This window comes from Pelmatolapia mariae, linkage group LG10_11 (genome assembly GCF_036321145.2).
Source record: "Pelmatolapia mariae isolate MD_Pm_ZW linkage group LG10_11, Pm_UMD_F_2, whole genome shotgun sequence".
In the NCBI taxonomy this organism is placed as follows: domain Eukaryota; kingdom Metazoa; phylum Chordata; class Actinopteri; order Cichliformes; family Cichlidae; genus Pelmatolapia; species Pelmatolapia mariae.
The window spans coordinates 26,550,713-26,568,060 of NC_086236.1; the positions used below are offsets into that span (position 1 = coordinate 26,550,713).

General features: G+C 39.9%; 1 protein-coding gene across 2 annotated transcripts; it reads right to left on the bottom strand.

Annotated features, from left to right (window-relative positions):
- Positions 1–698: 698 nt before the first annotated feature.
- Positions 699–16,116, bottom strand: aifm1 (apoptosis inducing factor mitochondrion associated 1). Of its 2 annotated transcripts, XR_010095018.1 has the most exons (19): positions 15,756–16,116; positions 14,805–14,935; positions 12,883–13,003; positions 12,751–12,774; positions 12,232–12,339; positions 10,913–11,034; positions 10,675–10,805; positions 8,580–8,670; positions 8,307–8,391; positions 8,156–8,232; positions 7,757–7,865; positions 7,542–7,649; positions 7,365–7,453; positions 7,134–7,274; positions 6,469–6,611; positions 1,526–1,650; positions 1,240–1,427; positions 964–1,156; positions 699–871 (listed from the first exon to the last, which is right to left on the bottom strand). XR_010095018.1 is itself a non-coding variant. In XM_063486565.1 (18 exons), the coding sequence occupies exons 1-18, from the start codon at positions 15,841–15,843 to the stop codon at positions 1,085–1,087; spliced, it is 1,953 nt and encodes a 650-aa protein (XP_063342635.1). In that variant the 5' UTR covers positions 15,844–16,116; the 3' UTR covers positions 699–1,084. The 2 variants fall into 2 exon arrangements, 1 of the variants encoding a protein (XP_063342635.1); XM_063486565.1 differs by having other exon boundaries at positions 699–1,156.
- Positions 16,117–17,348: the final 1,232 nt, after the last annotated feature.

Consider the following 17,348-nt stretch of genomic DNA (forward strand, 5'->3'; position numbering starts at 1 on the left):
TCTGGTCTAATTATTTCATCTACAAACTGCCACACAAATTCACATATAAATGCGGAAACTCATATTTGTTCCTCCACATAGAGAGGGGGCAAGCTCAGCCATTTCCTCATGTAAAATTAATGTCAGAGAAAGCGATGGGATGTAACGGCTGCACGTGTTTGCCTCACACTTGAAAAGGCCATTCTCCACTCCGCTCTGGAGCCCACAGTGTCAAATTGGATGAGAAATGTGTTGGAATATAAAACATGAATGCCTTCCTAATAACAAGAAGCCCTGAGTAAAGAAAAATAAATAAATAAATAATTCTGTATGCGTGCACATTTTTACCTCTGGACAAGAAAAGTAGGCCAAGCTTCATTTTAGTGATATTTTGCTGGACTGCGAACTGGATTTACTTCATTAGATCATACTACCGACACACTGTTAAATGGAGTAGTCAGGTGCTTTTTATACAGGCTGGCTTTTCCCATTTGAAACGACAAATATGTGCTTTTGATCTGTGGTCAAATCACGATAGCCCACATGCATAACCATAGCAAATGTAGCAAGAAGCACACATTGATGCTCCAGTGGTTCAGATTAAGATGAAGCACACAGACTTTAACTACCGTCAAAACAATCAAAGCTCCGAATGGAGGTAAACTTCTCGGCTGTCAGTGTCGTTTTTCTAAAAGCACAACTGAAAATACAGAGATGAGTGATTTAAAAATAGCTTTTATTGCAGCTTTTTTTTTCTCCTCTGAACAAGCTGCTTTGATCACACCGAAGGAAACGATGACCCATGTGCAACATTTGCAGCCTGGTGGGGGGGAATGCAGATAAGCAATCACGCCAGTTTGGTGACAGCAGAAAGATAACACAGAGACTTCTCCTAAAAGAGGAAAAACAAGCCAACCAAAAAGTAAAAACAAGTGCAACAGATATAAATTCCAAATATGAAAATATTCCACCAACATAATTTACATTGATCCTCATTTGGTAAGTGTGACCAGTTGTGTCTTAGAGAATGTGGCAATGAGTCCCAGAGTTCAGCTGTCACATGAAGCCCCACTCCCTCCCGTGCACGTTTGTCGTCCCCACAGTCTTAATCCTCGTGGATGTTGAACAGCTTGGCCACTTCGTTCAGATCTGCATGCTCTTCTCCATCCTTGATGATCTACAAATAACAGAAATAAACAATTACAACAACCGAACAGATATTTTGCTCTTGATGACACAAAGCAAAACAGCAGCACTTACCTTCCTTGCAACGGGCATTCTGTTAAACACGTTCCACAGGATAATGCCCACCACCACTTTGTCTCTTAGGTAGAAGATGACTCCTTTGCCATAGTCGTCTTTGTTCTCCACGACAGGAGCAGGTGTCACAGAGGCCACCGCGGTGGTGGCTGTGTCCTCCGTTTCACTTTCTGAGCGGATCCCAGTTCCTGCCGCAGATTTGAGAACACAGACTCTGTCTGACCCTTTGTCCTCAAAATCAATTTTTTTCTCTCTTTGCTTGAAGGAAAAGGTTGACTGCTCCTACCTGACTCTTCTGTAGCAGCTTTAGGCGTATCCTTGGCAGTGGCTTTAGCAAACACGCCTACTGTTGGTAGGCTGCTGTCAACAATCCCTATAGCCTCGTAGCCTACATCAGGACCCAGATCACTCCTGTAAGAAGGTACACGTGATTTACTGCAGTACCACATGTAGTTGAGAACAAAGTGAGAAATCATGCATAACATTTAGTAATTCTTTGCACAAAATGTCTCATGTGTTTTCAAAGTGGGGCTTGAAAGATTTCAAGTTTAAAACTGATCTGATATCTGATTCTACAAGCATGTAGATTAAATACATAATTAAATACAAAATGTTAAACCAGGTCATGTTTGGAGGTGGGAGGGGCAGTGTTGGCAAAAGTACAGACACTCTGTACTTAAGTAGAAGTACAAATATTACTGTTAGAAAATACTCTAGTACTGTAAGAAAGTACTGATTTGACTTTTTTACTCAAGTAAAAGTAAAAAAGTACAGGCTCAAAGTAAGAAAGTAAAAGGTAGCTCTTTGGAGGATGTTTCTATTTTTGTGCAAAGCTGATTGAACCTTGTGCTATATTAACAAAATGATAAAATAATATCAGTAGATGGAAATAAAAACCTTTAGTCTATTTTCTTCTAATTGTACTCAGCTTGAATCTGAAGAAAAAGAAGGAAAATAAAAATATACATCTATTTTCTGTTGCCTTCATTGTAGAGGGTGACTGTCTCTAAATAGGAAAATGTGTACAGTCATGAGTTAAAGTGGGATTCAGCAGGTGGGGGAACACTAAAATTGGCTGTAGTGGCCAATTTTGTGGGGAAAAGAATCATAACTCATCATCATAACTCTAATATAATTTCTACTGAGAACTCCAGTCCTTAAACTAGCAGCAAGTCTAAATCAGTTTAATTTTCAGCATGTTTCACAATATGAAAAAACATATTGTCACATGTACAGACCCAGTATCTTCTTAAATCCTACTGAGCAGTCCTTACCTTTAAATCTAACCTCTCTTCTTCCTCTCCTGTCCTGTCTTTCTTATCTTTCTCCATCCCTGAGTGAAGTTAGCTCTTTCTTTTCTCTCCCTGTGAAATACAGCAGCTGAACCTTTAGCTAGCAACACACTGTGCGACAAACTGCACACAAATAGTTTGTGTGTTTACTGATTTTTGTTGAACTGCATTTGAAATTACCTGACATTTAAAAAAACGTCACTCCCTTTATGCTCGCTTCTCTTCTGCAGGGCTAGCTAGATGCTGAAGTACCGCAACACATGGACATGTGCAGTCATTGGTGTTGTGGCAAAAACAAAAACCACCGTTCCACTTTCAACCCCTGACTTTGGCACACGCCATCTCTTTTTATGCAACATCCTCTGGTGATTAATCAACAAACAGGACTGCCTTTCATGCGATTCTGTTTAGGCTCAAATCGGTTTGATGTTTGGACGCTGGCAGTACCAAAATAGTAACTTACCCCCAAATGCATTAAACCAAAAGTAACAAGTCTCTTTTGAAATGTAAAGAGTAGAAATTACAGATATTCATTTAGAAATGTAGGGAGAAACCTAAAGTAGATACCTGAAAGAGTAAGTACAGATACCTGAAAATTGTATTTAAGTATTTAACTTAAATGGATTTAACTTCCCACGTCTGGGGGGGAATGATTCAATATTAGTATGTGTAAAAGTGTAGCCCTGCCTGCCTGCCTGCAGTATCTGGTGTGACTCTCTTGTGCAGAAATAACAGCAACAAAATGTTTACAAAAATTGTTGATTGGTCCATGACATCGGCTTGGAGGAATTTTCGCCCATTCTTCCGTAAAGAACAGCTTCTATTCTGGGATGTCGGTAGATTTCCTTACATGAACTGCTGCCTTCCTCCATCATTTCTGGTGGATTAAGGTCAGAACTGTAACTCAGCCATACAAAGCTTTATTACTCTCCAACTATTCTTGGTACAATAACTTGTGTGCTCCGTGTGTCGTCATTTTGATGCGTGACCCACTTTCAGATGAGATTCGGTTCACAGGCAGATCTCCTGACCCTTTGCCTTCAGAATTTCCCGGAAGAATACAGAATTCATTGCTCTGATGGAAAGCCGTTCTGGCACAGTCCCAAGCCATGATGGGCATTATGGTGCAAAGCAGCATTCCCCTTCCTCCAGAAGCAAGCTTGTTTAAACCTGTAAGTTTTATTTTGGTCTGATACAAGCATTTCGAACAGCCTTCTGACTCGTCCTTGTGATCTTTAGCAATCGAGCTTCCTTGCAACCCTGACACACACACACACACACACACACACACACACCTCGATAATCTTCTGATGGAAGACTCGTGAACATTAACCATTGCAAGAAACACATTTAGTTACTTGTTCCGTTGTAAGCTCCCAGTCTTTTATACATCTCTTTATGCTGGATTTGCTTTGAAAGTTCTCTCCATGCTTATGCTATTGTCTCACTCCCACAGATATTCAAGGAAAATAATTATTTACAAATATAAAAGAAGAAGCCCTCTCACATCTGACTGCTATCTCACTGTCTGGCAACGCTTGACTGTAATTTAACATTCACATTAACCGATATTCCTTAAAGTTCACATCACCCCTCTCTCCTCACAGATATGCTACAACAGACAATTTCTCTCAATAATTAATAACTCGATTTGGCATTGTCTGATTTGTTAATTCAGCTTTTTCTTTTTCCTTTTTTTTTTTTTAAATCTACTTTTAAAATTTGTGCTAAAATCTGGTCAAGTTTTAGAGAATATATGTAGAAAACTAAAGGGTAGACAAACTTTGGAGCACCACTGTATAATTAAACTAGACACAGTCATTTTGTGCCAAGAAGTGTCACCTAGGATTTCTATGCCAAGAACATTTTCCTCACATCTCTGTTGGAAGTAGTTCTGCTGAAGTGAAACAAATGCCAGCTTTTTAAAACTTTACTGTGAAAACAGCTTCCTGAACACTGTGTGTATGTTTATATACCTCACACAGCTCCCATCTGAAACACGAGCACTGCTGAGGGTTGTAATCTTCAGTGACAAACCCCCACCGCTGCTGCCTGATGAGTTTTAAGATAGCTCATGACCTGAAGTGATGTCAGAGTCACCTGACCTTGACAAATTGCAAGGTTGCACAGAGAGCTTGTACAAAACTGCAGAGCCGGCCAGAACTATGCTTCGTTGATAGTTATAGGGAATCTGTTGGTACGTCTCTTTACATTTTACATGCAGCATTTGAGCATAAACAGACAAACTTTTCAAAAGTTCATGACTATACTTTATAATTATATAAATATGAAGGACTAGTTAATGAAGCTGTGGTAGTTGGACGAATGTTCCTGTGTACTTTTTCTTGGACTGCAGTGAACCCATGTTTCAACAGTGTGTCACATTTCACCAGCTGCTAGCAACACGTATTCACAACATTCATCTGGGTCCTGAGAGTTGCATTCCACGCTGTACTTACATTTTTGATAACTCCCTTAATATCTGGAGTCCTACTGTGATCTTATTTATAATGTCTAACATATGCATGTCCAAGGCCATAAAGTTTTATTGTTTTTAAGCTTTAAATCAAATATTTAACCTTGTTAACCAGTCCGTGTGCTTTTTCATACACAAGAAAAAGTACACAGTCATCGAGTCGAAAGTTTTACCTATTAGGAAATAATAAAGCAATTACAGGTCTTACTTACGAGGTTCTAAAATGATTTAAATACAACCTCAGATGAAAATGAATCAATCACATGTTACACCATGTGATTGATTAGCAAAAAATATGCCAAAAGCACTGTGTGAAAAGCTAAATAAGCTTAACGCGCTTGATAAATCATCAGAAAATCTGAGCCCCTCTGTAAAGGCACAGGTTTTAGCAGTTTGCTTGTCTGGAGCGATCAGGTGTGCGTTACACGATGGCAAGGAGAAGAGACATCAGCAGTGATCTCAGTGAACAATCGTTGTTGTCCACAGGTAACCAAAGGAATCAATGCCATCACCATTAGCAACATACTGGAAGCTGCCTGATGACGTGGGCAAGCTGAATGTTTTTTTCCCCCCATTGTGCCTTTCATTGTTTCATTTTAGCTCAGTTTAAGGATTTTCTGCTTGCTGTTTTACCATGTGTGTCACAGTAAAACAGACAATGAAGCATAGGAGAGAAAAGTTAAGTGAAGACAATGTTGCCTTCATTATATTCTGTAAGTATAATAAAAGCACCATGTGTGAATCTGTCAAAATGCTGTTTGTGGTGACAGTTTCAGTTTTAAACAGGGAGCCATTGCCCAAAGTGCTCCAGAAACTGTTGATGTTGTTTCTTATGCACTCTGTGACCTTGTCTCCCTTGACCTGCTGGAACAGTACCCTGTCTTGATCAGGACCTCCTGATTTATAATTTAAGCACTGGCTTTTTCTCATCTGCGTAAGAGAGTTCAGTGGGGTGGATCAGCACACACCAAAAAAGTGAGGCAAGCAGCTAAGAAAGGCAGTGGGGCACATTTTCATATATGCATGCATAGTTAGTGAGGCAAATATAAAGCATTTTATTGCAAGATGGTATTATTTATTTTTTATCGAATTCTGATGAACAGAGATGACTCTTCAGGGGTTTAAAGTCTCTCTCGGGATGGATTTAATGTCCCCTAAAGACATTTTAAATATTTTAATGGTTAATGGTTTTCAAGACTTCAAAGGAATCATGTATGTTGATCTGACCTCTAAAAGGATTACATCAGAGTCCCTTGCACCACTGCACATGCTCTCTGAGTTAAATGCATTCAGTGCAATCAAAAATTAAGACTGTTCTCGCCTTCAAACTCTTTCCTTCATTTCCACTTAAAAGAAGTTTTCATGGTTTGCATCCACAGGTCTCATTTGGGGAGGGTGAGAAAAAAAAAGACTTTATAGCTCATAGTAAGTAGAAGTAGTAAACAAAAGTATGATACCTACCAGAACATGGACTGATGCCAGTAGGGTTTGCTGGCTCCCGTCATGTTCTCTCCAGCTAGTCTACCACTCACAACAGCGTGATCGTGGTGCTCCACACGTCTGCGACCCAGTCTGATGTCATAGAAACACGCAGCATCTCCTGCCTACATCAACAAGAATCGATTGGGAACATGCAGTATGGCTTAGATTATGCAGTTTTTATTTCATGTTAACAGGCACTGACAATATTTTCCTAAAACACAACATTACATTCAAAATAGGACATTGGCATTACACTACAATTTTAATTACACTATTTTATATTAGGACTATGACTTGATTGAGCCTGAAGAGGGCGCTTTAATCAAAAAGAAGATAAAATCATCATTGTGCATCGGTTGGTAAAAATGTGGTGGTTTTGGTTAAAACAAGCGTGAACAATTATTCCTGTGTCCAAAATGATCAGTGAAACTAGAGGTATGAGCACAATGGGATAATAATTAAGTTAAGACATTCCCACAGGTTTGAAATTTCTACAAAAGTGACTTTAACTAAATTACTCAGCATTTTCTAGGATTTTATAGGCAAACCAGCAAAGCATAGCACAGGAACTTTTAAAGAGGGATTTTTAATCACAGCTCTTCAGGATCTTGTTAGCAGAAAACATCATATGAACATTAACTTACCACCCAAATATTGGACCTCGCTTGCAGCTCTGCGTTTACCCGGTAGCCACCAAAGTCAGAGTCCACCTCCAGACCTCCTGACTTAGCAAGGTCAACATTTGGCTCTAGGCCAACAGCTGTAACAATGTGATCAGTTTTCACCTACAAAAATAAAACGATAGATAATCAGCAGCTTATAAATAAATTCAATGTCCTGATTTTGGCCGAGTTTGTGTAGAAATCTGAACCTACCAATCTACCATCCTTTAGATGGATTTCTAATTTGTCATCTTTGCAGGTCACAGACTTCACCAAAGCTTCTGAAAGAACCTTTACACCCTCTATGAAAACAGGCAAGACATCATAATATAATGAGACACATAAAGAACATTTTTTGTCTTTGGAGACTTATATGAAATAAAGTTGGACCTTTCTTGACTTTTTCTGTTGTCCAGTTGCTCAGATACTCGGGTAGCACTTTTCCCATGTTACCCTTCTCAGGGAACATCTGGATCACCTCCAGATCTGACTCAGTAGCTAAAAAGAGAAAGAGGAAGAACAACAACTAAGAAAAGAGTTACTTATGCTGGACATCAGTGTTCTTATCTACTCTGCTAGTTTCTCAGCTTGTCATCTGTTCTTACATCTCCTGCCAAGGGCACAAGCCAGCTCGCTGCCCAAGAAGCCACCTCCGATGATAGTGATGGATTTTACATTCCTCGAGACCTTATCCAGAGATCTGAAGTCCTCAATCTGTGGGAAAAACAAAAACTGAATTTAGAGCAACAGTCAGATTTTTTTTTATGTAACACACAGTAAGACTTCTGTCTGGAAAATCTCAATGCTTGTAATGATCTAAATCAAAAAAGACAAAAAAAAAAATCTAAATTCAGACAACCTTTTTTTTTTTTCATTTTAAAATAGTTAATATTTCCTTCATGGTATGCCTTAACACTCACTCCAACAAGCTGTATATACATACTATCAGCCACAGATGGTTAGAGTGAAACATCTCTACCACCCCCGTGTGGCTACACACTGACCTTGCGGAACAAAGTGGTCCTCTGCATCACTTCCTCTCCTGCTCTTTCAATGACTTGGAGATTTCTTGGCACACCACCTGAGAAAGATAAAATTAGCTTCTACCAGGTTTAAGTGATAAAAACAGACAAGAAATAAAACAAGGGAGTTTACCTGTAGCAATCAAACACTTGTCATATGAAATCTCAGTGTCATCGTCCAGTTTTACTTTATTTCCTCTCACATCCATGTGAACCACCTATAAAAAAAATAAGTATACCTCATGAATAACTTCTGCTTTCCAGGTTTAGACATCATAACACATAATGCTTGCAAATCTGTCAATATAATTACTTCTGGTCTGAATACTTCACTTTTATTCAGTATAATTTTATTCATATACTGAATAAAATTATGGAGACTGAGGAAAGAAAACCATAAATCTACCTTTTTTCCAGTGAGAACAGCCACTCCTCCATTTTCTACACTATCCAGCTCTTCTGGGTTAATGTAGAATGATGGCGGCTGGAAGTAGATGCTAGCAAATAAATACAAAAGTATTAAAATGACTAAACCACTGAAAAAGAAAAAAAGCTTCTCAGAAATGTTTATAGAGTACACATTCAGTTTTTTACGACAATACCAGGTGTTTAAAAAAAAGTCTATCACCTCTTTGTAGAGAAACTGCAGCACAGAAAGTGGTGCAAGATTTGTTTGGTATTAACATTTATTAAAAGGGAAACAGCAGTAAAATAGAGACGTTAGTAACAACCAAATTTTATAAGTAAGATCAGCAAGGATGTCTCAGTGTTCCTGCAAATTTTAAAGATCAGAATGACTGCATTTCAGACCGAACAATGTTGAAATAATAAATTATATGCAGGCATTTATAAACAAGCCATGGATACAAGTTTGGTATACAATAGCACATTATTATAACAGCACATTTTAACCGTTAACTGTTCCAAACATTTTGTTGCACACTGAGCCTAAAGACGTCTCTTTAGGCTAAATTTGCGTGACAGTGCAGTGGTTAGTAATGTCGCCTCACAGCCAGAAGGTTCTGGGATTGAACATTAAGCTTGGCGGGGCCTGTCTGTGTGGAGTTTGCATGTTCTCTGCTGTGTGAGTTCCCTCGGGGTACTCCAGCTTCCTCCCAGTCCAAAAGCAGCCTGTTAGGTTCACTGGTGAATCCAGTCTGAAGTAGGTGTGAATGAAACCTTGACTGGTTCTCTGTGTTAGCGCTGTGATAGGCTGGCAACCTGTCCGGGGTTAACCCTGCTTCTCACCTGAAGTCAGCTAGGATAGACTCCAGCCTAGGGCTGTGCGATATGACCAAAATCTCATATCTCGATATAAGAATTCTATCGTCCCGATAACAATATAAATCACAAAAATGTAACATTTTCTGTAAATTCTGTGAATCTCGGGCAGCTCGTCTTGCGGGAAGTGTTTCCAGCTGCGCGTCATGTAGCTGGAGTCGAGTGTTTTAACCGATGCATGAAACTATACATTTTTAGACATAAGTTGTAACGGCCGCCATTTTCTTTGTGAGTATTTATTACACGGCGTGCTGCGGGGAAAAGCCCGTTCTAACGTTTTAGTCTAGGGTTTATTTTTTTAGCACCTGGCTCTTTTTTTACTTCTCATCCGTAAATAATCTGCTCTTTCACGTGATTCAGTTTATTTTGAAAAGTCTCAACAGGATCTTGAGCTTTATTGTGAAAGGTTTATGTGGAACATAAACAAGCGGACACGCGATGCTGTTACCGTCGTTGTTGCTAACCACAACGCATAAAAACAGGCGCTTGTCCATCCGTAGTGTGGTTATATAAAATATAAGAGAAAGAGAGAACTTTAAGAAATTAATATAGCCACTACAGTGACCATCAAAACGATGAAAAAATATTGCCGTAAACAGTTTATTTTGCGACACCACGAAACAAACGATAGCGTAAAATGAAACGATAGACGTTTTTATATCGTCATCCGATATATATCGTTATATCGAACAGCCCTACTCCAGCCCCACGTGAACTTTCTTATAAGTGGCTAATAAAATGGATGGATGATATGGCGGCAATGTTACATTTGGTAAAGGTCTACTGTACATTATCATAACTCTCTTATTTATTTGCAATACATGTATCCATCTATTTTCAGCTGTTTCCATCTAATATCAGCAACTGATTACTGTGGGTTAAATAATTCATTGTAAAATGTGAATGAGGTTACCCAAGTTCTTTCACTGGTACAGCCTACATTCAATTCTCTCTGTGCTGGAAGTTAGACATAAACTGCCTAATACAATCTGCAAAATTAACACCTATTTTTAAGGAAACAAGATATTTTAAGACTTAATTTTGCTTTATTTTTTTCCCTTTTTAAAGAACAATGGAAGCCCTGTGTTTAAGTCTGAAGAAGGCACAATAGTGCCAGAGGAAGCTTGAATTTTTCAATAATGTAGCAAGACATGGCCAAGGACAGACAGATGCTGAGACAAAAGAACTGAGAGCACTAAGGTTAAATAGACCAAACACACCTCCTTTCTTTTCCGTTCCATTGTTTGAAGCGCAGCGTTTCTGTCACACTGGGATCATCAGAGAACCACAGCTCTTTAGAAAGAGGAGGTCTCATGTATGGAAGGTCTGGCTCATCAGTCACAATTAGTACCTGGCAGTAAAAAAACAAACAAACAAAAAGACTCATATTTACCAAATTCAGGTACAACTAAACAAGTAACAAAGGGAATTCAAAGTGAACATGGGGGCTTTACTGACCTTGGCACCGGGGTCTCTGGCTCGAATAGACCGAGCAGCAGCAAAAGAGGCAGTACCTCCACCAATGAGGAGATAGGGGGCATGTGAGGGCAGCTTGAGAGAGGCAGGTGTGGAGCCCACGGCTGATTTTCAGATGGAAGAGGAACAGCAAGCACAATTCAGAGTGAAAGTAAGACAAAAGAGGCTCAGAGTAACTCATTATTTTCCTACAAATAATGAATGGAGACCAGATAAGCCCGCCGATACACTAAATGTACTTCAAAAACTAAACTAATCAATGAAGGAAAAAAAAATCCTCACTCATACTGAGGCGGCTGGCTTGTTGCCGGCTCTAGAGAATTCATTTTAGACTATTTTGTTTTTTTTTTATTTTAGCTTCTTTAATTAAAGTGTCCACATTCAGCTGACTGAGGGTGATTTAGGTGTCTTATTTGGGGGTCGCCACTCAATTTACCTTGGCAGACTTTTTGTCTTCACTCACAGTGAGAAGCCTCCATGCTAACACGTTAGTATGTGGCTGTGAGTGTGCATGTCACCATGTGCATGAAACATATAGTGGGCACTGGTTTGGCCAGGATGATGGAAATCTGTCGATTCCACTCCCTCACTGGTTTCGTCAGTGCATCTCTGAATGGTATCTTTGTGGCTATTTTATCTGGGGCTGTTTTTAATCTTACTTACATGGCAGCAAATGAGGTATCATTTGCAAAATTCTCAGCTTTTCAATATAGACAGTACGCACGAAAAAAAAAAGAGATGATAAAAGTGTGAAGCACGCAAAGAATCTTTGTTGTAAAACACATCATCTCAATTTAACAAATCCAACAACATATTTTTAACATGTGGAAATTTGCTTTGCCGCCTGCCTGCTTGCACTGACCTGCTTTTGCCAGTTGGTGTCATCATTTCTAATACCCAAGCATATAAAGCAGCGGTCCCCAACCCCCGGGCCTCGGACCGGTACCGGTCCGTGAGTCGTTTGGTACTGGGCCGCGAGAGTTGAGGCTCAGGTGTGAAATGTATGGTTTTCAGGATTTTTATCGGTTTTTAGCGTTATTTTGTTATCGTTTTCCTGGGTCTTTTCACGTGTGTTATGAATAAATCTTCTTTTTTTCGGTACCGGTACTAGTTTTATTTTGTTGTATTTATCCGCGACACCTTAGAGGCCGGTCCGTGAAAATATTGTCGGGCATGAACCGGTCCGTGGCGCGAAAAAGGTTGGGGACCGCTGATATAAAGCATTGCATGCTCTAGATATTTTTTATATTGCTAAACATGCATGGTAGATGAAGAGGAAAAAAAAAAAGTATGCAGACAACCTGGAGGCAGTTCGGTTGTTTCACTGGTGGCTACTGCTTCAGTGCCTGATGCTGGAGGGCTTGGCTCCTGGGATGAAGGAGCTGTTTCAGGTTTTGGCTCAGTGGTGGCTGAGAGAGAACACACAGTTAAAAATAACTTTGAGTAACATTCAGCATATAGAGCAAGAGACAATCTGGTTTGTGGTTCAGTGAGAGATTTAAAACAGTCTCCAATTCAAGTACAGTCTGTAACGCAGTTTGTTTTAAAGCCTCAAAATCTGCTGCTTACATGGAAAATAAAGTCAAAGCTAAACCATGCGCTATGGAGTCAGCTGATTAAAAGGCTCTTCTAACTTTAAAAACACAAATTCCTTTAAAAAGGTGTCACTGCAAACAGCATTTAAGCGCTGCACTTAAGAGGCCTGGAGGAGATCTGTTTAAATGTGTCAAGGTTACAAAGCTTTACTTCCTATTAGTTATTAACATAAGTGGAGTTTGATCAGTAACCGACTACACAGACATGGCAAAGAAATCACTCACCTTTTGTCTCAGTGGTTTCTACAGCTAAAGGACAAAAAAAAAAATCAAAAAGTGAAATTCAGAAATTTCTCAGAGGTTAACAGTAAAGGTGAAAGTTGTCTTATTAACCAATAGTTCCTAAAAGCTGCTCACTGGGAGGCTGGGGCTGGATGGGTGTGACTGATTCTTTTGCAGCTGCTTTTTGTGATCTGGACGAAAGTTCAGTGATACGCGCCTGATATCTTTGCTGGTCTCCTTTCATAGTATGGTACGCCTGTAAAAAAACAGATAAATGGACTAAGTTTAGTCACTGACAACTTCAATGATTGCCTCATTTTGTCAAGCTGTCCAATTTTGCCAGTCAGATCTGGTGTCAACGGTTATCTTTCGGTCATGAGCAAACAGGCAGTGGAGGATTTTGTAGATGCAAGCTGAAAAATGAACGCATTAACTTATCAACACTGATTTCCAAATGGAAAAATCTATCTCTACCTCCAGGTTGAGGCCTTTAAACTAGGACTGGGTGATATAGCCATTCAACCATTATATTAATTACTTGCGCAATCTGGGATATGCTGGGGCAGTGGAGTATATCCCAGCTCACAGAGGGGATCAGGCGAGTTACAACCCAAACAGGTCACCAGTCTATCGCAGAGCTGACACAGAGACAGACAACCGCACACACACGCGCATACACTCATATCGACACCTACAGCCAAATTAAAAATCACTAAATAACCCAACATGCATGTCTTTGGACTGTGGGAGTAAGCCAGAGTACCCACAGAGAACTCACACTGGTAGAAAAAACGCAAACTCCACAGAGGAAGGGCCCAGCTGACTGTCAGAATCTGCTGGAGGTGACAGCAGATCACTCCCATCACGGTTGTTATACAGATTTTTTTATTTTTTTTTAATCTATCCATATAACTGCTCTGCTATTCAAACAAGCTTAAATAAAGCCAACAACTAATAATTCATAGTCTGAAAGTAAACATTAACTTAATGCATCTGTGAAAACAATCAAAAGGTCTGATTTGCTAAGATGACACGCTACAAAAACATGTTCTTTTAAAAAACACCAGACTGTTGACAAAAACAGTAACTTTTATTTACAGAAAACAAAAGTTGGAGGTCACACTGCGTGACTTAAGTGTTGTAATGTGTTATATGGGATCAAACACATCATTAAACACATCATCGACTAAAAATTCAAAGTCTCAGAATAACACAAACTAACAAAGCAGCCATTGCAGCAGTGGTCAAACAACTCCTGTATTGAGTGAAGTAAAATTACTAATTTTGTTAATGGAATCTGGTGGAGAGTAACAACTTCATTTATTTTTCAGTGAAAGCTGTACTTTCAGGTGGCTAAAATCCATGTCGCTGCTGACTGTGTCTACAGCAGTACACAGATTTTAGTTTTTACTCCGAGTAGGCTCACTTCAAAGAAAATGAACCATCCCTACCTAACAGAAAATAAACCAGCTGCTTTTAACACTGCCTATGAAATAATGTTGCTTTTATATGGGGGTGGCTGTAGCTCAGGAGAGCAGGTCATCTACTGAGCTACAGCCACCCTGTGGAAGGCTGGTGGTTCGATCCCTGGCTCCCCCAGTCTGCATGCCAAAAAACCTTGGGCAATATACTAACCCCAAGTTGCTCTCCAATGCATCCATCTGAATATGGATCAGAGTATGAGTGTGTGTGAATGTTAGCTAGAAAGCACTTAAAGCATAGAAGAAAGTGCTTGTGTGAATGGATGTTAATGGGTGAATGTGGCATGTTGTATGTTTGAGTGTTCTGGGAGAGTAGAAAACTCTATATATAATAATCATATATAATATATAATAATCAGTCCATTTACCATATAAAATACAGAGATATGCAGGCCTTCTAAATATCTTGTATTGGCATTAAGCATAAAAATATAGATTTGTTTTTCTTTTGTCCATATTGCTCAGCCCTTAATGTTCAATTTACAGAAATAAACCCCAAGAAAAGGGGTGGAAAATCATTGCTCCAATTAATAAATTTGCACACTCTCTCTATGATGATAAACTAAGCTTACTCACATATGCCACGCCACCAATGGAGGCTGCTCCAACCAGGAGGGCATACTTTAGATTATCCCCACCACCCCCTGGCAGCCCACTGGACATGTGAGCTGTGGGTACATGTGTTGGTATTCTGCCATTGTTCAAACCTGAAACAGTAAACCAACACACACATGATTAAACACTGATCAAAGCTACAGCACTCTTAATTATGTTCACAAACGTTACTAAATCAGGGTTCAGTCCTGCTTCTAATAAAAAGAAATTGCCGAGTAGCTACCTGTTTAATACACGCTTAATACATCTGTGGATGTTGACAGTGGAAAAGGACTGGGTAAATATATGCTCCTGTGCTTGCCCTCATCACACCTCTAGGGTTTAGGAAAGCGCCTTAAATTACTTTTCCATAAAATAGAGGCAATGGCAAACCTATCTGACTTGTGTTGCAGGTGTTATTCCACTCTAAGAGTAATAGATATAACGTGACATATTATTATGAAGATTAATGTACATTCTAGCACTCTACATACTGCACAGGACTGGGCTTATCCTTTCTGGGTCATCAGAGACTGAAACCCCATGATTCAAATCCAACACTGGGCCCTTGCATACGCTGCAAAGCGTAAACGGGCACAGAACATGGTGTAACACCTGTACCAGCACTAGACACGTGAAAAACATGCTTGCTGACGTTATCAGTTAACGTTGGCGCTTCAATCAATGAAACGAGATGCAGTTTAAGTTAGGCCGTTACTGAAATTACATCTTGCGTCGTTAACGTTTGCTAATTAGCTGAGTTAGCTTTCTAATAACCATCCAAAGGTCGCTGAAATTTACATGCGCTAAGCTAACAGGGCTACCCCCCTGTGGGTTAATGTATTGCTGCTGTGTAATATCATGCTACAGGCAGTGCATGATCAAACCGAGGTCAGCTAAAAGGAAGACAAGTTACTGTAACTAGATACTTACCTGCTTTTCTCACATTCTGCCGGCACAGAGTTGATGAAGTTCTAGCCAAAGGAGCGAGCTTTTTCCACACAGTCCTACATTTCAGCATTGTGGCTCAGCTCCCGGTTTACTCGCAGACTTGTCGGATAAAAACACAAGCCGGTTTACCCTTAATTTAATTCCAACAGCCTGCAGACACTGACAACTAGCTGCACGGCACCACACACCAAGGCCAGGGACAGGTCATACGTTTCTGGGGAATGATGGGTAATTGTAAAGACGGTAAAGACGCCTAAGATTGGTCGCCCCTAAAAAAGAAGAAGAAAAAGAAAGATGGCGTCGCTCCTGACATGAATGACAGCAACTCTGTTATCGCAAGTAGCAGCTATACTGAACTCTTTCATTCAAGGCTCTTTGGTAACTGCGCGAACCCCCTTCTTGTTCCCTTCTTAAAACAACTGCAGTCAGAGTTTACTGCTGCCCCCTGCATGTCATTTAAAGTAATACTACAGTAAATTGTTGAAAAACGGCTTTAAGTTATGAAAACACAAAATGAGGTTGTGTATTCATGCAAAACACATTTAAACATAATAATGAATATTATTTATATATTATTAACGCAGCTAATGACTTAAAGAATTTCAAGAAATAAAAATCTTTTTAATATAATGTGCTGTAATGAACTTAAATATAGTCTCATGTATGAAGGTTTATTGTAAGTTATATAAACAAATCTTTATTGGGTTTTTACTGTCATAATTGATGAGTGGTAGGCTAGATTTCTAGAAATTAGTGTTGCCACCCTCTGGTGGTTGAATAGAATAGAATAGCCCTTTATTGTCACTGTCCCACGAAATTGTGGGTGCTCCACGCCAACTGTGCCAAAATAAAATATAAATAGTAAGACAGCAGGAATGAATAACAAACAGGAGAAATATGTACAAAAACAAGAGTAAGGTACACATTAGAGAACAAGTTGCAAAGTGCTTGGAAGTAGTGCAAAGAAAAAGACTGAGGTCTGAATACTGTCTGTGTATGAGTGGCCTGAGCGGAGACTGTTACTCAGATCGGTGGGTGAGTAGGCAGGGGCAGGGGTGGGTGTGAGGAGATAGTGTTTGTTTACAGTCCGAATGGCCCAGGGCAAGAAGCTGTTTGTGAGTCTGGAGGTGTGGGACCTGATTGACCAGAGGGCAGCGGATCAAACAGGTGGTGGGTGGGGTGCAAGGGTTGATGTGTGATAGCCCTGGTTTTCCTGAGACAGGAGGATCTGGCAATGGCCTCCATTTTTGGGCAGTGTTAATTACGCTTCTGGCCTTCCTGTTCTCAGTTGTGGCCCATATGTACCAAACACCCAGGCAGTAGGAGAGCATGCTGAGGAGTAGTGGACGGCCAGCAGCAGCTTCTGGTCAAGGTTGTTCTTCCTCAGGACATGGAGGAAGTGCAGCTGCTGCTGGGCCTTCTTTACCAGGGCGTTGGTGTTGTGGGTCCAGGTGAGTTAAAGGGATTTATTCTGTTTATAGGAATGCTATAGTCAGCCATCAGCTGCATAATGGTGATTTTGAAAGACTTGTCATTTGCACATTTCAAAGCTTGCTGGTAAATTATAAGGCAAGG